Below are 22,446 nucleotides of genomic sequence, written 5' to 3' on the forward strand. Positions count from 1 at the left end.
GCCATGGGATGCACTTGAGGCATCCTGCAGTAGTTTGGTCATCAGCACACACTACCCCTGTATTAAATTTTTTTTTTTTTTGTGCAGGAGGTGTTTCTGGGGGAGGAGAGTAGGCGTGTCCTCTGCTAATCAGGTACTGCGGGTTCATTACGGTACGCTGCCCGATTTAGTGCAGGAGTACAGTGAGAGCCCTTACCTTCAACTAAATAGGTGGTGGTATGGGCTCCCACAGTAATGGCCACACGCTAATTGGAAAACAACAGCATCAGTGACTTTTTAATGTGGCTTGGTAAAAGGACCCCTTAGTTAAAATCTGCCCTTGCCTGCATAAATTTGGCCCTTTAAATATCCCCCCCCCCCTTTTTTTTTCCAGGTAACTATGCACATAAATTTTTTTATGTGGATTAAGTTACCCACACAAACAGGGATGGAGCTGGAGGCTTGGCTAGAGCAGGCCTAAAATAGCCAAATACATTTATCTTGATATCTTTAACTGGATAATCAAAAGAAAAACTTATGCAGAGAAATTCAACTGAAGAACAGGCTAAGATATTCAGAGAACTTTATCTGAATAAATTACCCATCTGCTGGGTTTTTAAATATAGAGGTCAGTATGTTCATTTCCCAAAATTTGGGGGTAGAAGCTGATGCTGTGGGAAGTACAGCCACTGTAAGTGTTGTGAAATGCTTAGAAAGGGGATGTATAGATAGACTGGTAATAGTGAACTGGGGAATTCTTTCCTTTAAAAGCAATATTTCATAAAATTGTTTCATTTTACAGATGTGATGACAAAATGGTGAAAAAGCTCGTTTCTTATTTTGGAAGTGCTAGCAGTGAGGAGTACAAGAATGCCATTGTAGGGTTAGTGGAGAGAATTGCCAAGTTAAGTGAACAGCTGGAGCGTAAGGAACGTGAAGTGAACGCACTTGAGAGCAACGTGCAAGAGGTAATTATAACCAGGGCATCTTATATTGTAAGGAGGCAGTTTTTAAAGTGAAAGTGCTTATGTTTAGCTGGTTCAGGCTTGTCCAAGTTCAGTCCTCGAGGCCTGCAAACAGACCATATTTTCAGGATATCCCTAATGAATATGCAAGCGAAAGATTTGCATGCAGATCTCTCTCATGCATAATGATTAGGGATATCTTGAAAGCTTAGTGTGCTTGTTGATCAGTCTAGTCCATCTTGAATGAGAAATCCCATATTGGTGGTACAGTAGAGTCTCGATTATCCGACGTAAACGGGACCAGCCCATTGTTAGATAATACGGTAAACAATGGTAATCCCTCAAACAATGCACAGAAAACATACTTCATGCATGAAAAACAGGTACAGGGTATCCTTAATTTTAAAAAAATATTGTTTATTAACAATTTGAGCACAAATACAGAGCAGTAGACACAGCACAGCAATTGTACAGCAGGGTAATGTGAACAGAAGTACAGTACTGCACAGGCATAGAACTCAGCAAGGGAAATCATTTTTATGAACTGCATATACAGAAATAAAGAACCAAGCAGAGCCCCATTTCTCAAGATCACTGTGTTTTCTCCAGTCAAAACCAGTGTAAAGCAGAAATTAAGGGAGCAGAACTAAAACTGGAAACCTTCCGGATCTAAGAATGAGAGTAAGAGTCTGGTAGCGCTATACAAATGCTAATAATCTCTATATATAAAAGGCACCTCCAATGTTCGAATGAAGCCTCAAGCCGGAAACTTGAGGCGGCTGAGATATCCGGTTTGGCCATGAGTGTCTGCCCCGCCCTCGCATCACAACGTGATGACGTCGTGGGCGGAGCAAACACACAACGAATCAAGGTTAATCTGTTTCCACTCCCCAACGCAGCCATCATTCCCATACACTCAAAACCAAACAAAATCGCCACTGCACCCCGCCCCCCCGCCCACACTCCCCCTCACCCACCCTCCCACAGCCGCTCGCTCACCGTTCCGCCACATACCCCTCTCCTCTCCGACTCTGGCCATGCAGCAGGACAATTATTACACACGAGTGGAACTGACCCAATCAACTACAATGTAAGCAAGGAGGCCCATTGGTTAATCTCTGTTTCCACTCCCCAACACAGCCGTCATTCCCATACACTCAAAACCAAGCACACCTACGAGATGCCTATACACAATTGTCGTTTTTTTCCCCTTCTTCCATCTGAAACACATCTAAAGCTGTTTCTACTGGATAAACTCCGCATTAACAGGTAAAGGACAAAAGGTTTTTGTTTTTGGTTTCTTACTGTACACCTTTTTAATTTATTTGAAAGCTACACATCTGTACATATGAATATCATGAAATCTAAACTAAATATCACTAAAACATTTTATCCAGCCATTGCCTGTCAATGTGTGTCACTGAAAGAGTATGAGGGAGCTCCAGCTGCCTGTGGGTCAGGACAGGACTTAGCTGCTGGACGCCAGAAGCAGTGTCTCAGGTTGACAGCAAATAGCAACCCCCCCCCCCCCCCCCCCACCAAGCACCTCCAAGGGAGGGAGAAAGGGAGGGGACAGGACCATGGAACTGGGAGGGAGGGGGAGGGACCCTTGAACTGGTAGGGGGACCCTAGAACTGGGAGGTGGACTATGGAACTGGGAGGGCAGGAAAGTGACCCTGGAACTGGGAGGGTGGGGACCATGAAACTCAGAGGGAGGGTGGGGGGACCCTGGAACTCCGAGGGAGGGGGGATGACCCTGGAACTCCGAGGGAGGAAGGGGGGGATGACCCTGCATCTCAAACGCACGGAGGGAGGGATGGAGTGCGCACCCTGGAACTGGGAGAGAGGAGGGAGGGGCCCCTGGCACACACTCTGATTCTCACACACACACACTCGCACCCACTCTCACTCTCTCTCTCTGTCACACACACTCGCACATTCACTCTCTCTCACACAGTCAATCTCACAAACACTCTACTACTACTACTACTACTACTACTACTACTACTATTTAACATTTCTAGAGCACTACCAGGGTTACGCAGCGCTGTACAATTAACAAAGAAGGACAGTCTCTGCTCAAAGTAGCTTACAACCTAAAGGACAAAAAGTGCAGTCAATCAAACTTGGGGCAGTCTACATTTCCTGGATAGAGGTACAATGGTTAGGTGCCGAAAGCGACATTGAAGAGGTGGCCTTTGAGCAAGGATTTGAAGATGGGTAGGGAGGGGGCACACACTCAGAGGAAAACCTTGCTAGCGCCCGTTTCATTTCTGTCAGAAACGGGCCTTTTTCACTAGTAATAATAATAATAAAGAAAGTGCTGTAAATGTAAAAGAACAGGAATAGAGTAGGTGCACATATGGTACTGTACTGCATAAAACACATTGGGAAAATTTTATATATGGTGCTTTAACAATCGGCGCTGTAAAACCACGCACTTAGTGTGATTCTATAAACTGCATCTAAAGTTAGGTGTAGTTTATAGCATATGCTCATGCGCCATTCTTGCAACTAAAATTTAGGCACACCCATTTAGACCACCTAAAACCAATCCTAAATACCCAGTGGGGTGTATTCTATAATAGTGCACATAGTTTTTTGAAATGCCCACAACCCGCCCGTTCTGTGCCCGTGGCCACGCCCCCTTTTTCAACTGTGCACATTAGAATTTACGTGCACCACGTTATACGCCTAGAAAGTTGTGCACTTAATTTCCAATTAAAAGCCAATTAGTGGGTTGTTAACTACCAAGTATCAGTGCTGATTGGCTTGTTAATTATGTTGTGCATGCTATTTGACCAAATTAGCGTGCACAACTTAAGGCGCTATATATAGAATTTGGGAGATTGTGCACAAGAATCTTACCACGGTTCCATTTCTGCAAAAGCACGGCCTCAGGTCAAAAATGGTTCCCTGGCTGGAAAGCAGCTCAAAACACCTTTAATGTTCACTTTCTTTAGCAGTTCCTTTCTGCAAAAGTTTCTGCTGTATAGGCAAAACAACTTTTTTCCACTGTCCACTGGCCAAAAATTGATGCCCTGCTGTAAAAGCAAGGTCTCAGCTAGAAACTTTAATGGCTTCCTCACTACAAAGGTGGAGTCCTAGGTCCAAAAATTGCTGCCATGTTGTAAAAGCAAGGATCTCAGCTTAAAACCTTTTCAACGGTTCCCTCGCCGCACAAGTAGGATCCCAGGTCCATTTGGTTCCCTTGCATAGAACCATGGTCTCAAAACAAAAAAATTTGAATGCATGAATGCATGGTCTCAAATCAAAAAAATGGTTCCCTCTCTGCAAAAGCAGGGTCCCAGATCCAAACGTTCGTGCATAGAAACATGAGCTCAAACCACAAACAGGAAGAGAAGCCACACGCTTCTTAACTCTGATGAGGGGTGCATTAAGCAGTATCAACTGCAACGCATGGTTCCCTTGCAGAGAAGCACAATCTCAGATCAAAAACATGGCTTCCTTGCAGCTTGTGAAGCCAGAAAACAGGAAGAGAAACATAGAAACATGATGGTAGATAGGGGCCAAATGGCCCATCCAGTCTGCCCTTCCTCAGTAACCACTAACTCCTCCTTTTCCTAAGGGAGCCCACATGCCTGTCCCACGCTTCCTTAAATTCTGACACAGTCTTTGTCTCCACTACCTCCACCGGGAGGTCATTCCACGCATCCACCACCCTTTCGTGGGTCATCTCCCGCACTTATCGCAACACTGGTCCTGGGCCAACAAGAGATGACATTTCATTAAGACATCTCCTATTGGCCGAGAGAGAGGCGGCTTGTTGGTACCACAGCTGAGGTCTGTCAGATGATGTAGCCAAGAGATAGAGTAGGTAGGTCTGGGGTCCTGACTGGACAGAGTTTGGATGTGACAGGAGGGAGTGGGTAGAGGGAGACTGAAACCAAATCTGCAGCTGAAATTTGCTCCTCATTTCCAGCTGCAACCAAAGGCACAAATAAAACTGTAGCTCTGCCCATGACTGCCGCAAGCCCGTCCCTCCAGGCCAGCCTCCCCCCCCCAAACAGAAAATCCATCCCCCTCCACCCACCTCCCACCCGTAGGCCCTCCCCAGGCCTACCTTCTAAAATCCCTAGTGCTATAGAGGCCTATTTGGAGCATAAACAGTACTGTCTCCGCCTACTGCGTAATCAAAATGGCAGCCGCAGCTTTCCACAGCAGCCTCATGAGACTGCCGTGGGAGGTTGTAGCTGCTGTTTTGAGATTGGAAATGGCATAAGTAGGAGTGACTGAGGATTCTGTCCATTCTGGTTCCAATACCAAAATGGTGGCCATGACCTCCTGCCACGGTAAGTCTTGGCTGCCAATTTGACTATGCAGCAGGAGGTTGCTGGAGCAACTTGGGATTGCTCCTGCTCTGAAGAGGCCACTAGACCAGGGGTAGGCAACTTTGGTCCTCAAGAGCCGCAGGCAGGTCAGGTTTTCAGGATATCCACAATGAATATGCAGGAGATAGATTTGCATACCATGGAGGCAGTGCTTGTAAATCTATCTCCTGCATATTCATTGTGAAAACCTGACCTGCCTGCGGCTCTCGAGGACCGGAGTTGCCTACCCCTGGCACTAGACCATCAGGTATTTTAGAAGGTAGGCCCAAGGAGGGCCTATGAGTGAGTGCAGGGTTGGTGGGTGGCCTGGGAGGACAGAATTTCTCTTGGAGGGGGTGAGAGGGCTGGCCTGGGCCAGATTTTGGAACAGTTTTAGTGCCGAAACTGAAGCCAAAATTTTGTCATCCTCTAGGAGTGGGTTGAGGCTGGGGGCATGGCTTAAATCTCTCTCAAAGATTGGGACTTCTGAGCAGCTCTGCTAAAGGGGAATGGTATCTGCAAGCCTAAAATTAGTTCCTGACCAGTTGCTGGGAAGGTGGGGGGGGGGGGGGTGATGAGAAGTGACGAAAGGCTGTATGCTTTCAGCATCCTCTGTGGTATTGTGCAGGTGAAAGGCCCGCTGCTGGATGAGCTGCAGCAGAAGGCAGAGGAGACTGAATTACTGAAGATGGAGTTGCAGATGTTGGAGACAGAGAGGGTTCGGCTTTCGCTGGTGGAAGAGAAACTAATGGATGTTTTGCAGCTTTTGCAGCAGCTTCAGGACTTGGTAAGAGATTTCAGCACACACTGAAATCAGAAATCCTAGTGTAGGTTTTGGAGCTTAGACCTTCACTTTTATTTTTTTCATGCTTGTATCCCATAATTATCCAAAAACAAGTTTCGGTTCAATGTGGCTTACATTTAACAGTTTATTTGAGATTACATTGATTCATTGTAATTACAAATGTGTGTGGTGCATTGTTATTACAGGGTGATAACGTAATATTATTAATACGTATAGATGCACTTCCATCATGTCCTAGTCTGGAACTTGCAGAGTTTTGATTGTGGTTTGCTTTTAATTTAGAGATTTTTTAGCACAGCTGGGAAACATCATTGTAGGTGCAAACTTTTGTGGTGTCATCCCATCACCAGAGCTATTTTTTTGCTCATAGTCTCAGAGCAGCTAAGGAAGTATAATAGATAGATGTTGCCGGAAGATGAGACCTGAGTAGTTTACACAGCTAGCAGCTTCACAATATGAAACCTGCCATACTAGATCAGACGAAAGATCTATCAACCTCAGCATTCATTAGTTTGTCACTGAAAACACTTAATGGCCATATAATAGCAATATCTCCACCCAAATGTTATGTTATAGGAGTGTGTAGGGATGGGGGTGGTTTGGGGTATGTATGAGGGGGGAAGTTGCGTGCAGGGGTGGATGTGTGGGGAGGGCCTGAGTGTATGTTGGTTTTGTTTGAGTGGGAAGGGAGGGAAGGGATGTGTAGCATGTATACCTTTTGGCCAGCATTCTCGCCTAGAGCCTTCCCTTCCCACACAGTGTCCCACTTTCACGGAAACAGGAAGTTACATCAGAGGAAGGCGGGACACTGAGAAGGAAGAGAAGGCTTGAGGCGAGCCTGCTTCTTTCACTGTCTGCTGCCACCGCTGCCGCTTTGACTTTGAGGCAGGGGCGTATCTGCGTGGGGCCATGGGGGCCTGGGCCCCCGCAGATTTAGCTCTGGATCCCCCTACCGCCAACAACCCTCCCCCGCCATCGCCTGGGCTACCTTTGCTGGTGGGGGACCCCAACCCCCGCCAGCCGAGGTCCGCTTCCTCCTCCTGCTGCTGCTTTTAAAAATATTCATTCAGCTGGCGGGGGACCCCAACCCCCGCCAGCTGAGCCGAGGTCTTTTGAGTTCTACTTCGCCCTCCGTGTCTGGGCTGTTCAAAGGAGCTGCTGAATCCGGTTTCAGAGTCTGACGTCGCTGCACGTTGTACATGCAGGACGTCCTGCACGTACAACGTGCAGCGACGTCAGACTCCGAACTGGATTCAGCAGCTCCTTTGATCAGCATGGTCGGACACGGAGGACGAGAAGAACTAGGAAATCCGACTGCAACGTTTGCATTTCAACGCAGAAGGACGGGAGGGGGTGGAGCGGAGAAAGAAAGAAAGCTGAAATTTTTTTTTTTTTTTTTTGCTTTCGCGTTGCACAAAGTTTAGATTACTTCGGTGAAAAGCCAAGCTACAAAAAGAAAAGGTAGGCTCCGAACCAGTATCTGAAGTTTGGCGGTGGGGGGAGGGGCTATAATGTGCCCCCTCACTCTGGCTCTGGCCCCCCTACCACTGAACTTCAGATACGCCCCTGCTTTGAGGTACAAGATTTAAACGCAGGGTGGTAGGAATAAAAAGGGGACTGTCACGGGAGATGAAGACGGGCAGGTGGGGACGCGACTGGTGCTGGAACTGTGAGCCACCAGTGGCGGTAAGCATGGCTTGTGGCACCCTCCAGAGGTTGGCGCCCCCTGCCATGCGTACCGCGCTGCACCGGCCCTGAATTCCCTTGAAATAAGTGGGGGAACTGCATTGCTGAGGGACCATACTTAACATTTATGTTATGTTTGAAAACTCTTTGGTTTTGTGGGAACCTTGTTGCTAGTATTCATGTATATTTGATCCCTACAATCTTATATAATTTTACTTGCATTTGCCTTTTGTGGATACATGAATACCACCCTGCCATCACAAACAGCATATGCATCTGATTCTGGAGTCGAGCTCCAGACTGCAATTGCCAAACTATAGTAATAGAGTGGAAGAAAGAACTAGCCCCATAGCTCAGGCTGAAAGAGCTGCCACACAGGTCTTTTTTTCTCCGTTAGACCAGGAGTGGCATGATTCACTGAAGTTTTTCTATATGGAAAAAGACCTTGAAGAAATCAAGCTCCATGTGTCATTTAAAACTCTTTTTCAATAATAATATAGGGCTCTATATTCAGCCGGCCGTGCTCAACATTTTGCTGACTGCCACCAGCACGATGCCCAGAAATTCATGCCAGGCCATGTCTGGGCTCAGGCATTGGATTTCCGGTTTTATGGAACTGGCAAAACCATAGCTGGTTTAAGTTCAGTATTCAGCACTTAACCGGCTATGGCAAACTGCATAAAGATATGATGGCATAACAGTCCTATTTATGTGGTTACCCTAGCCGGTTAAGTGCTGTCTCTGCCTCCAGAATGCTCCCAAAATAGCGCTAACCAGACATTTTCAATGGCACTAACTGATTAAGTGCTGCTGAAAATGAGTGGTTATTCTATTCTGTTGGGATTTTGTATACCGCCCATTTTCCAAAAATATTCATAGCGGTTTACAGGGTAAGAGGGTCTTAGCAATGGAGGGATGTCAACATTGCGGGGCGATGATCATTGAGGTGAACAGGGGGTAGATTGTATGGGAAGGTGGAGCAATTAACCCAGGCCTGCCTGTTGGTCAAACAGGTAGGTCTTCCGGGACTTCCTGAAGGAGAGGTAGGAGGCTGAGGGTCTTAGAACTGATGGCAGCATGTTCCAGTCTTGTCCCGGTGAAAGGGAAGGAATTTTCGATCATGTACTTGAGGCAAGTAGATAACCCCGAACATGCGGTTTAATCAGTTAAATCACTTTGAATATTGACCACATGGCTTTTACACATTTTAAAGGGAAATGGGACTTGATATACTGCCTTTCTGAGGTTTTTGCAACTACATTCAAAGCGGGTTTACATATATTCAGGTACTTATTTTATACCAGGCAGGGGCGTATCTGCGTGGGGCCACAGGGGCCTGGAACGTCAGACTCACAGAAACAGAAGCCTATGCGGCCGCGTTGCTGATCTGCAAGGGCAGGCTTCTACATGGAATGTTGCTAGTGGAATAGCAACATTCCATGTAGAATCTCAAATAGTAGCAACATTCCATCTAGAATCTCCAATAGTAGCAACGTTCCATATAGAATCTTCAAATAGTAGCAACATTCCAGGATCTCAAATAGTAGCAACAGCAACATTCCATGTAGAATCTCAAACAGTAGCAACAGAATCTCAATACTAGCAACATTTCACCTAGAAACTCAAATAGGGAAAGGGAAATGGGACTTGATATACCTCCTTTCTGAGGTTTTTGCAACTACATTCAAAGCGGTTTACATATATTCAGGTACTTATTTTGTACCAGGGGCAATGGAGGGTTAAGTGACTTGCCCAGAGTCACAAGGAGCTGCAGTGGGAATCGAACCCAGTTCCCCAAGATCAAAGTCTGCTGCACTAACCACTAGGCTACTTCTCCAAAGATGTACGGTGTGCCCTAACAGAGTGTCCACACAAATATGGTTGATGTCTTGCTGCTGCTGCTTAATTTTTTTTATCCATGCAGTTCAGTAGAGTGTGGAAACCTCTTCCCTGAGTCACTGATAGGACTGGCCATAAGAGAGTCTTAAAATGGAGTTCTACATCTTGGTAGCTCTATGCAATGAAAATACCTTGTAAAGCAGATTGAGAGCACCAGAGCTGTTGAATAAATGGTACTAATCTTATTTTCTTTTCTTTTGAAGAACATATCAAAACGAGCTTTGGGGAAAATCTTGCTAAGCACCTTGGAAACCTGCTACGATCCCCAGCATGGTAAGAAAATGAACAAAAATCAAAGCAAGATTTGAGAGAAATGTCTTTTTCAGTGCTGTTTTTTTATATGCATTTCTGAATATGATGAACATAGCAGCTAGGATATAACAAAAGAGAGGGAACGAAGTACAAACTAAAGTCCAAACAAAAAAAACAGCACCATGGGCCTTTAAAAATGGAACACAGTTCTTTAATGAATGAGCCTTGACAAGAAGACCCGACACGGGCCGTGTTTCGGTGACTAGCACCTGCGTCAGGGGTCTACATAGAATACAAAACATAGAAATAATATATTTTTAAAATTTTTTGAACATAGCAGCTAGGAAATGAGAAAAGAAAGGAAGAGGGCTCATTATACAAGGTATTCAGATGCTGAACTCAAAGTCCAGTAGACTTTTAAGAGGAAAATCAACTTACAACATCATTCACTTTGATTCTAACTGTCGAACAGCTCTAATGCAGATCATTATAATTCTCTATAAAAACTGAAATGGAAAAAGCAGTCCTAGTCAGTGAAACATAAAGATCAAATGTGTGGTTGGCCATCTGTTATGTTTCTGATCTGGAATTTTAACTTCTCGAAAAAGCACTGACTTTATTTTATACATAAAACATATCGCATGAGGCAGCACCTTCTCTGCTGAAACCTACACCTGGACTTTTACTTCTGCACTGCTCCAAACAGCTGCCAAAGAAAATCAGTTTATCTAGTAAAATGGTTGTATCTTGTTTGGAAAATAGAAGGGGATTGGCTAAAGAGAGGAAAGACAGTTATAATATACTTGAGGAATCAAAGAGTGCATGAAAATGCAATAGCATTTGTCTTTTCCCATTTTTTTAAAAATAGAAAGACAGAGTGTTTGGTCTACCTTAAGCTGTAATCATTTCTGCCAGAAGAGTTTCTTCCATTCTCTAATAGTTTCCCCCGGTGTCAAATCAAACATATAAATAGCAAGAGGCGTACTCACTTGCAAATGCGCAGTAGAGACCCTCTCTGTCCCGCCCCCGCGTCAATACGTGATGACGGGGGCGTGACAGAGAGGGAACCTGCGCACCTGCGAGTGAGGGAACCGCCGTCGCCACCACTCCCCCCACCCACCCGGAGTCGCCGCTGCTACCCACCCTCCACCCGGCCCGGGTACCTGGCTTCACTATTCAAACCACCAGAACACAGCACACGAGGGCGGAACACACGCAGAGAAGAAGGAAGGCCGACGGCAACTCAGATGAGCTGTGTGCTGCGTTCCGGTGGTTGGAATAGTGAAGCCAGGTACCTGGCCCAGGTGGAGGGGTGGCGGAGGGGACTCTGGGGGGGGGGCGGTGGCGACCTATCCGGGGGGGGGGCTTTCAACCCCCCCCCCCCCCACTTCCTTTACTAGCCCGTTTTTACAGAAGCCACAAGTATTTAATGAGAACACCTCCATGCATTTATCACAGCTAAAATCTGAATAAGATAATGCAAACACTTTGGTTATGGTTCTACCTGCTTTATGTTGGGGCAGTAGTGTACAGTACATCAGTTTATAGAGGGTGAATGACAAACAGAAGGCAAGGCAAAGCAGAACAAATATAAAATCAAAAAAACAAACAGCATACCCTGAGTCAGGGGCAAGATGTGTGGAGTAGTTACTTACTACCTTTCCTATGTAATAGCCACATAACCTTTTTGCCTATTTGATCCTTCTCCACGCTTACCATTCAAAACCATCTCCTTTTTCCCCTCTGCCTTTTCTTCCTCTTAAAACTCCTCTCTAAAAACATCTGTCTTGCCTTGTGTGCAGCAGTTATTCTGCATTTTCTGCTCATGTTCACTTAGTGACCAGTGAGGGTGTCTTATCTGATTGCTGCTATATAAAATAGATTGAGTTATGTTGTACCTGAGGTCTTCTAGTACTTGCTAAGTAATTATCTGGCCAATAGAAGATTCTTTGACCTGCTCAAGGAAGCTGTGACGGTGCCTTTTCATGGAATCCTCAAGGATGTGGAAATGAGAATGTGGGAGACACCCCACATTCTCCCCTTCCCCCCCTTCAACGTACCTCATATCAACAAGAAGTTTAACTGTGTGTATAGAGTTTAAAACGCTCCCAGACTCGAGAAGCAGTAGCTTCTTCACTATTCCATGATGGTAGAATCCTCACTCAAAAGGGATAAAAGTTCCAAGATGCTCCCTTTGGTGCTCACTAACAGAGAAGCTCAGACATTGGAATATTTTGCGAGAAAGATATTTCAGAATGCTATGCTCACTTCCTACACCTTACCAGCTCTTTCTAAGCATGAAAGTGTGAAATAATATGTTTGTTTACATTTAGGGTTATTAAATTTGATAGACTACTTATTATTCAGTGAAAAGCATTTTAAAATATAAATCTAAAAACAAAGAAACAGAATACCGCTAGTGTACAAAGGAAAAGAGTTTGGGAAAATACATGGTCTGAGTGACCTATTCTATTTTCAATGTGGTATTCAGTTTCCACTATGGGTATTGGTTCCCAGAGACACTTATGGCTTCAGGTCTCAGAACTGAGATATGATGTGCAGGAGAAGCTTACTGCTACGCCATGAAGAAAATGTCTTCAGAGATAAAGTTCAGGAGGCTGCTACCCTCATTAAGCAGCACAGTGATGGGCCTGGAGAAGGTTGTAAGGGTAATTCCAATCCAGTGTCCTCTTCTAGGAGGTATCAAGTGCAAACGCAAAGAAGGTCCTATTACTCTCAAAGGTGTAGGTATCCTCCTCCCTTCCATGGTTCCCAAACAAGGCAGAGTTCTGTTTTTCACCCTCGCTAGCAGTGGACCCAAAACTCCCAATCAGTTCAACAGCCAAAACTAAAGATAAGTTTTTGACTGCCTCCATGAGAATGTAACTAGTGTTCCAGTGTCCACGCTATACAGCCTTCTAGCAGGAGAGAGGCTAAGGTTTTTCACAAACCACTGGCTTCATATAATCTGCAATCAGTGGGTTCTAAAAATCATCTGGCCAGTCTGCATTTATTCAAAATGCGATCAAATTGCCTACCAAGAGCATGGTGGTCATACTCTCAGCATCAGGAAATACATACCAACCTGCACTCTTCCCTCTTGGAGGCCAATGCAGTTTAACATATTCCACCAGAGGAAAGTGCGAAGAGATTTTACTCCAAGCATTTCATGAAGGAGGCCTGGAGAAATTCTGTCCTATCCTAGACCTAAGGGCCCAGAGCAAGTTTCTACCAAAAGAATAGATCAGGATAGTTTGTCTGGGCACCGTAATCCTCTTCCTCTAAAAGGGAGACTGATTATGTTTTCTGGACCTAAAGGACATTTACACTCATATAGAAATACATCTCAGTCACAGAAGTATCTAAGATTCATCATAGGAAGACACCACCAGTACCGCATTCTGCCTTTTGGCCTCACATCAGCTCCTTATGTATTCACGTAATGCCCTTTCAATCGTAGCAGCATATCTACACAGGCTGGGAGTGTGTGTGTTTCCCTGTCTGCATATTGGCTAGTCAAGTACATGTTTCAGGAAATGGAAAATGAGACTTGATATACCGCCTTTCTATGGTTTTTGCAACTACATTCAAAGCTGTTTACATAGTATATGGGCAATGGAGGTTTAAGTGACTTGCCCAGAGTCACAAGTTGCTGTACTGGGAATTGAACCCAGTTCCCCAGGATCAAAGTCCACTGCACTAACCACTAGGCTACTCCTCCACTCCAAGAAAGAAGCAGAAGGCTCAGTGCACACAACCTTCCAGGTGCTTAGAGTTTCTAGGGTTCATCGTAAACTGCCTAAAATCTCAACTAAACCTGTCAACACACTTTTAAAAGGGATAGTAGTTGTGTTAGCATAGTGCAACAAAATCGACATATATATCCATGTCCTGAACTTCACTTCTTACATCTGTTGAAGTGGACTCTGTTCCTCAAAAGCTCATGCCTTAATAAATAGGTTAGTCTATAAGGTGGCATCTGCCTCTGTCAAGTTTGTCAACTCGGCTGGAATTTGTAGGAGAGCTAGTAGACAATGCAGGAGAAAGCCTTTCTACCATAGCAAAGGATCACCAATCTAGTAGCTGTAGTGGAAGGAATCCAAACAAGTCGGCAGACATCAACATGTAACATGTTGAGGATATTGGGCCACTTGGCCTCAACAGGAAATGTAATACCCCTGGCACGTCTCAAGGTGACACAAGCTCAATGAACCTTAAGCATGCATTGAACACATTCCACTCATTGACTATAGGGTGTCATGAAACCCCTCTGAGACTCTCTGACCTGGTGGATGGTTTAATCCAAATGTGGCAAAATGCATCCCTTTCCAAATTCCACCAATTTGAACAATACTTATGACAGATACATCCAACCTGGGCTGGGGAACCCATGTAGATGGGTTTCAAACTTGGGGTAATTGTCTCATCAAATAAATTTCCTAGAATTGAAAGCTGTCTGGAGCACTCTTAAGAGCTTTCAGAGATCAGATTGCCATTCCAAAATATATTGATACAGACAGACAGGGAGCAATATATTACATCAAAAAGGGAGGAACAAGATCTTGCCTCCTTTATCAGAATGTGGAACAGGGCTATTTCTCACCAAATGACCCTCAGGGGCACGTGCCTGGCAGGCAAGGACAACTCCATGATTCAAGTATTATAGCCATGTTAGTGGTCCCTAGATGGAGTGACTCAAAGGATGTTTCAAGAGTGGAGCACTCCCTTGATAGATCTATTTGCAACTCCTTGGTACAGGAAGGTGGAGTGGAGGAGTAGCCTAGTGGTTAGGGTGGTGGACTTTGGACCTGGGGAACTGAGGAACTGAGTTCAATTTCACTTCAGGCACAGGCAGCTCCTTGTGACTCTGGGCAAGTCACTTAACCCTCCATTGCCCCATGTAAGCCGCATTGAGCCTGCCACGAGTGGGAAAGCGCGGGGTACAAATGTAACAAAAATAAAATACCTTAGTTCTCTTCTAGCATAGGGACACACAACAAACTAGCCCCAAATACCGTACTCCTAGATTGGCAGGAGAGTCTACTTTATGCATATCCTCCAATACTCCTGATAGGAAAAAACTCAGATGGCACCAGGGACCATGTTTCTCATAGCCCCATTTTGGCCAAGACAAATGTGGTTCTACTTTTTTCTGGAGCGTTCCATAAGAAGGCCCATAAAATGGGGAATTCCCCAGTGCTGATCATGCAAGCTGAGAGGACTCTGATGAGTCTCTGAATTTACTCAATAGTGTTTTGCAGGTTATTCTGGCTTCTAGGAGAGATTCCACTAGAAGGACATAAACAGGCAAGAAATTCACGCTAAGGTCTCCTGGGTAGCACAGAACATAACTTCATTCATACCACGTTCAGCCCTGTATTGGAAGAGGAATTATGCAATCCCTGTGTTAATCCATTAGACTGTGCGTAAATAAAGAAGATTAAACAAAACTGATGTAAGGCAATACTTTTTATTGGACTGACAGTACATTTCATGACTAGCAGAGTTATCGAGTTAAATAAAAAGTTGTCACCTTGTATAATTTGTTTGACCTTTGTTCCTCAATATTGATTATAAATTAGAAAATTGAATGCACAGTTATTTATAAATAAAAATATTTTTTTTCTTTCATAGGGAAAACCCACATTTTTAAAGTTCTTGATACCTTATACCAGGAACTGACTGCATGTGAGCTCTTAAGAAACAAACCCTTAGAGAAGGCTCAGAGTCACCAGTCTCTGTCTAACCCACTGCTCATCTCCTGTTGAACAACAGTGCCATCTACAGCTTCTCAAGATTATTGCTGACCATCCTAATAATGTTACAGCCTGAAGATGTCCTGCTCAATCTGGAAGGAATGGGTTTGCCTTATTGAAATCACATCCAACAACTGAGGACAAAGGTGTTAAAATTAAGACAGAGAAAAAGACTGCTAAAACTTCTCAACAATTTCTTCTTAAAACCTGTGGTTGCATTGCCTGAGGATTCTTTAAAGGTTGCTAGTGCACAGGAAGGCAGGAAGCTGTTGTACTCTGATTCACTAAATAAGATTATTCTGGTTCTCTAAAGCAGTGATTCTCAAATTTGTGCTGGGGAACCACCAGCCAGTTGGGTTTTCAGGATATCCTTAATGAATATGCAGGAGACAGATTTGCATGCCTGTCACCTCTATTATAATGCAAATCTGTCTCCTACATATGCATTAAGAATATCCTGAAAACCCGACTGGCTGGTTGTTCCCCAGGACAAGTCTGAGAGCCACTGCTCTAGGCCAAAGATTCCCAAACTGAGGGTCGCAACCCCAAATGAGGTCAAAAATCCCATGTATGGGGTCACACTCTGGGCAGGAGCTCCATAGGATCTTGCTGTTTTCTCCCACCTGAGAGGTCATGGCCACACAAATTGGGATTGTGGCTGCAGAAAGTTTTGGTGGGCAGTGCTCTAGACATTTTAAACTAGGATGAATCTGACTAGATTGTTTTTAACAGAGTAGTTGGAACCCTTGTTTTGTCTATTGTGATATGTTAACCCAAATATTATACAGTATAAAGCTTTGAACCACAGTAGCTGTCAACAACTATGTACGATATTCTCTCATTTTCTACAGATAAAAGCTGCATTCTCCACAGACCAGACTGTGGCTCCGAGCAAAATTAAAAGAGTTGGGTAGAAATGAGTGTTCGTATATGTGATTACATAAGCACTTTTTTACTTAACTCGGCAACTTTTATTTTCATGTATTTGTTATAACTATAGAAATTGCATTTGCCATTATCTACAGCATAGTGAGTGTTTCAGATCATAATCTTAGACTTTAATATTAAACATTTTAAATGGTTGAATAATTTAAAAGATCCTTGTGTGTCTCTATCCTTGTGTTTCTGCCTGCTTGGCCTATAAAAATGAAAAACAATCAGTACTGGGGGAGGGGGGTCATTTATTAATGGTTAGCATTAGTGTGCACTATGTGATTCAGGGCCCATAAAAATAAAGTGCATGCACTAATGTTTCTAGAACTAAAGGGTCCTTTTACTAAGGTGCGCTAACGGATTTAGCACGCGCTAATGAATTAGTGTGTGTTAAGTGTCATGCAGCCCATAGGCATACAATGGGCTGCACAGCATAGACAGGCAGATGATCAAAAGCAAAGGCCATGCTAGAGGCAGTTAGCACCATACTAGCACCGGCATTTACTACCACCCCATGATCAGAGCCCTCGAGCGTGTAAAACAATGCGCTAGAGGGCTCTTAGCGCAAGTAGCATGCAAATGCACGCTAAACAGGGCTCTTAGCGCAAGTAACTTGCAAATGCATGCTAATGAGTGCTTAACGCATTCATCCCCAATGATCAGCGTCCAGTGTGCCAAAGATTGGGTCGCTGGCCGCGACAATCCCTACTCCAGCTCTGAGCTGGCGTTAGGGTTTACAGATCATTGGGGAGGAATGGTGAGCCCTTTCCAGCATGCATTTGCCAGCGAGGGCAGTTGTGGATGTCCAAAATTTGGCCGTTTCTGTGATGGGGCAGTTGAGGACGTCCAAATTTTGGCCGTTTCGGCAATGGGCAGTTAAGGACGTTCAAAATTGGATGTTTCTATGAGAAAGACGTCTTTCTCATAGAAACATCCAATTTTGGACGTCTTCAACTGCCCTGTCGCTATACCTCCAACACCCCTTGAAATTTGGCCGTCCCTGCAACAGGGCAGTTGAGGACGTCCATCTTTCGATTTAAAGATGGGCGTCCTTCTCTTTTCATTGGTCTCCAGCCCAGACCTGTCAAACAAGTGCGGGAGGATTGTGCTGAGCGCATGCTCAGGCACAATTCTCCCGCATTTCTACGCCATAATCAGAGATAATTTTGCTGCTTAAATTTGCATGCATTATCTCTGATCATAGGTCTAATAGCGCCCGGCGCGGTTTGATCATTTGCCTGTTAATGCACACTAAATCCATTAGTGCATCTTAGTAAAAAGGACTCCTAAATTTGTACCAATGAATACAGATCCCTATTATTCATATCATTCCACTAGATCAGTACAGTATATTGTTAAGATGAAGATTTCTGTTCACATATTATAAGATTTTGACAGTTATAGCTCATGACAGCTCTCTTGATCTCCTACGAAAAGGTGTCTTCTACTGCATGTATCATTCCTAACTATATTGACAGGCCAGTATTCAGCAAGACGAGTAGCATATAATTTGAAACATCAAATGTAGATGCTTCAGATTCAGGGCCAGGCCAACTGTTAGGCAAAACTAGGCAACTGCCTAGGGCAGCAGCTTCATGGGGGCAGCAAAGAGCAGCTGCAGTTGAAGCAGAACAATAGGTCCTGACAGCTGCAGGACGTCAGGACTCACAGCGCAGATCAGTGAAGTGAGCAAACACGCCGGAGACCGGCACCAAAGACTAAGGCTGGCGGAGGTTGGGGACCCCCGCCAGCAAAGGTACCCTGCGGCGGCGGGGGAGGCAGGCTAAAATGTGCCCCCCACCACCACCGAGGTCCGGCTACGCCCCTGGTTTGCGAAGAACATAATAACCAAGAAGGTTGGACATGACACAACATTAAATATCCAGGAATACAGCCGGTGGCGGACATAAAAACACTGACCACTGCCAGCTGAATATTGGCCAGATTCTCTACACATGTAGATCCAAATATCACCACTTACATGTACAGACTCTGGGCCTGGTATTTAAAAGCACTGGGGTGTGGGACCTGCTACCCAGATAAATGCCTTCGATTGAGCCCATCCACAGATTTTCAGTGGCATTAGCCAGACAAAACTGCTGAAAATCACTGCAGACCACCTCGGTGCTATCTGGACAGCACCAGGATGGAGCTGGAATTTATGTGGAGACCAACATAATTCAACGCCAGTACCAGATAATTATTTAGACGACTTGGGACGGCAAGCTGAATGTACCGTTATCCAGATAATGGCAGCAGTCACTGCTGTAGCTGGATATGTTTGGCAAACACATAATGGCTTTTGAATATATATTCTGGAGGAGATTCTATCTAAAAAAATTTTTTTTAATTCTGTGCATGGAGCCAGCCCAAAGATTTCTGATTTCTGACACTGTAGGTGACCCATCGGCCATTCCCCCACCCCATCCCCCAGCAGCTCAAGGCCCTACTTCCTTCTAGTCCAGCATCACGCCCCGCTTCCCTGGCACTGGTGCCCTAGCTCTTCCCAGATCCAGGCTAAAGTTGCAAGCAGTGGCACAGAGCTTGTTAACATAAGCCTGTGCGGAAGTGCTGCTCAGTTCCTGTTGAAAGGAGGGCAAGATACAACAGCACATGAGTGTGGGCTGGGGCTGATTGCAACTTTGGCTTGGGTTCCGAAAAAAGTAGGACAGCGACAGAGGCAGGAAAGGGGAAAAGATAGTAGATGTGGGATGGGGGAGGGAAAGGAAGATAAGATGCTGCCCTCCTGTCATGCTGTCAGCCCCTCCCCCCAATGGTGCCACCCTAGGACCCTAGGCTTCCTGCTGGCATGCCCAAACCTAACTGCACACAATATTTTAAAATTCAGCATTGTTTATTTGTAATTTTTTTTGTGTGTGCAGAATTCCCCCCCCCCCCCCCCATCATAAGGCCTGCCTCCTCCCCAGGCCTGAAATCCTCCAACCTCACCTTTTCCCTCATCAGCTAGCTCTCGCTCTCTCTCTCTCTCTCTCTCACTTCAACTACAGTTATCGCTCCTTACCCTGCCCCCCCCCCCCGCCATCCCTTTAACTCCCAGCAAGACCCTTAATTCTGTCTGTTTTTAATGTCTTCTTTCCAGCACAAATTCTTAAACTTCTCCATCTTTCTCCACCCTGCACATACTCCCATCTTGCCTTCTTCCTCCCTGTCTTGGGCGCACAAACTTCTGTTTCTTCCTTCCCAGACATATATCCCACCTCACCTTTCTGTTCCCCCCTCCTCCCCCCCTTTGGCACACAATTAGAATTGCTCTGCCCCTACCCCCCACCCCCAAGGCTTGTTCTAATTGCCCATACCCTCAAACTTGTTATGCTCTCCCTCCCACCTACCCACATGGTACACCCCTAAGCATTCTCTCTCTCCCTCCCTCCCTCTGTAGCACCCTTCTGGCACCCTCCCCTTGCACTTACCCAGTCTGGACTCTCTTCTCTCCCTGGTCCAATAGGGTGAAATAGGGTATTGCCGTAGCGAGCAGGATGGGAGGGAACACGGGTGGGCAATGAGTTCCAGTGGTAGACAGCGGTAAGGGGAGGGGAAAAAGATTAGGAAGGGACAGGGCAAGGAAGAGGAGGAGGTAACTCAATGAAGTAACATAAAAATACTTTTAAAACAAATTAGGAGGACATATTTTTTCACTCCACAAATAGTTATGCTCTGGAACTTGTTGCCAGAGGATGTGGTAACTGCATATCTAGATTAAAAATGGTTTGGACAAGTTCCTGGAGGAAAAGTCCACAGTGTAGTACTGGGATAGACTTGGGGAAGCCACTGCTTACACTGGGATTGGTAGCCTGGAATGTTGCTACTATGTGAGATTCTGAATGTCATCTTGCTACTTTTTGGTGTAGGGTTATGATATGTCCAGTTTTACCCGGACTTGTCCTCTTTTTGAGGACACTATGGGATGTCCAGGCGGGTTTTTCCAGCCTGCCTGTTTGTCCGGGTTTGCGGACAAATGGGCAGGCTGGAATCAGGCGTCCCACAATGTCCTCAAAAAGAGGACAACTAAGTTTCCCGCAGTCCCATTTGCTAACGGCACCGCTTCAAAATGGCTTTGTAAGACTTCCAGGTCACTGCTTGAAGTGTTGGCAGCCATTTTGAAGCAGCACCTGCAGCTAGCGGGCAGCACTATCGCGGAGTAGGAAAGAATGGGCTCCTTTCTTGACCCAAAGAGGATGGGGTAAGGTAAGAGAGGGGGCATGGAATGTGCGTAAAGGATAGGGGGGTGAGGGAGTTAAAAAAAAAAAAAAAAAAGAGGTGGAGGGAGGGTAATATATAGAAGAGGATGGTTTTTTTTTTGGAGGGGGTCAAATATAGGTGACCATGTGGTGTTGGGGTGAGGAGGGGGTGTGACTGGTGCGGTGGCAAGGGGGGAGTGGTGGGGTGGAGAGGGGCATGGCTAATGGTCTCCTCTTTTTTTGTTAGGGCAAATATGATAACCCTAGTTTGGGGTTCTACATGGAATGCTGCTGCTATTTGGGTTTCTGCCGGGTACTTGCGACCTGGATTGGGCACTGTTGGAGGCAGGATACTGAGCTAGATAGACCATTGATCTGACCCCATATGGCTATTCTCATGTTCTTATTGGGCCACTTCCTCCTCCTCCTGGCATCCTAGGCCCAACTGCTCGTTTGAACTATGCTACAATACAGAAGTCCACACAGTTCAAATAAGCATTCAGTCCTACAGCAGCAGTTGAGGAAGATGTGGTCCAACATGCACACTGTGTGCTGCCTCCTTTTTTTTTTTTTTTTTTAGCATGATTGGGGCAGGGAGCTGGAAGGAAAATGGAGAACTATCAGTGCTGATGTATGCAAGTACAGAATTTCGCACTGGTGGAATAAGATATAGGGAAGCCATGTGCAGTGTTTTTCAGAAACTTGTCCTAACCCAACTTGAACTCAGACCCTGGTCCATCATTTACTTCTGTACTTCTCAAGGCTAATCTAGATATATAAATGTAGTTATTCTATTCCCAACCAAAAAAAAAAGCCTAGCTTGCAAGCAATTTAGCTTTTTATAGGAAAACTACAGTGCTGTAGTTTCACTCACTAGATGCAGTTATAGCCTCAAATCCAGGGTTCCAGACAGACACATTGAGTATAAATGAGATGTTTGTATATATGCTGAAAATTCTACTTACCCTATGGTCAGCAGTACAGGTCTGGGAAGCTCTGCTCTAATTAGTGCACATTCACGCTGTCTTGGCTGGTTTTCTGCTCAGAAAGCAAAAAGCCTGAGCCCTTAATCTCAGCTGTACTTCAGAATATTACCTGCCAATATTTGCATTGTTGCTTTCTCGCTCAATCTGTGTCCTGTGATATTTTGTCAATACAGCAGTATCTGTTTCTTTCCATAGCACCATTAGGTGCAAAAGATGAGTATTTTCAGATTCACAACCTGCACATCTTTATAGCTCGTATCGGCTGAAGACAAATGATAATTAAATGGTGTGCGAGTTTTATTTTGCAAAGTCCTCACAGTCAGTGTTTTCATCACTTTTACTCTTCTTCCTCCATACGACCTTTGAATTTGATGTTCCATCTTATTTTGCTTCCCTTTTTCAATGTATGTTGGCCTTGACTTCAATGTACAGGTAGTAAGAGATGCACTCAGAAAGCAATCCAATATACTCTTTATTCATGAAAACCTCTTTCCTCAGAGAGTGCTCTCAACATCAGGATGTGAGCCCCCTATAATTAAGCTGCAAGTCTTGCGTGCACCAAGAAAAGGCAACACAGTTTACGAAGTGGCGAGATGGCCGTAAATGCAGATGCAAGAAAGAAGAAGAAAAGTACAAGACGAATGACATGGATAGA

The 22,446-nt window shown here is 45.0% G+C and overlaps 1 protein-coding gene across 1 annotated transcript in view; it reads left to right on the top strand.

Moving 5' to 3' along the window:
• Nucleotides 1-15,829, top strand: part of EFCC1 (EF-hand and coiled-coil domain containing 1) — a 130,517-nt gene extending 114,688 nt beyond the window's left edge. Inside the window, exons 5-8 of the mRNA XM_030206589.1 lie at nucleotides 782-947; nucleotides 5,904-6,062; nucleotides 9,869-9,938; nucleotides 15,552-15,829. Coding sequence (XP_030062449.1) covers nucleotides 782-947; nucleotides 5,904-6,062; nucleotides 9,869-9,938; nucleotides 15,552-15,685 — 529 coding nt within the window. The 3' untranslated portion in view covers nucleotides 15,686-15,829. The remainder of the gene's footprint in view (nucleotides 1-781; nucleotides 948-5,903; nucleotides 6,063-9,868; nucleotides 9,939-15,551) is intronic.
• The last annotated feature ends 6,617 nt before the right edge of the window (nucleotides 15,830-22,446 follow it).

This window comes from Microcaecilia unicolor, chromosome 6 (genome assembly GCF_901765095.1).
Source record: "Microcaecilia unicolor chromosome 6, aMicUni1.1, whole genome shotgun sequence".
NCBI classification, from domain to species: Eukaryota; Metazoa; Chordata; class Amphibia; order Gymnophiona; family Siphonopidae; genus Microcaecilia; species Microcaecilia unicolor.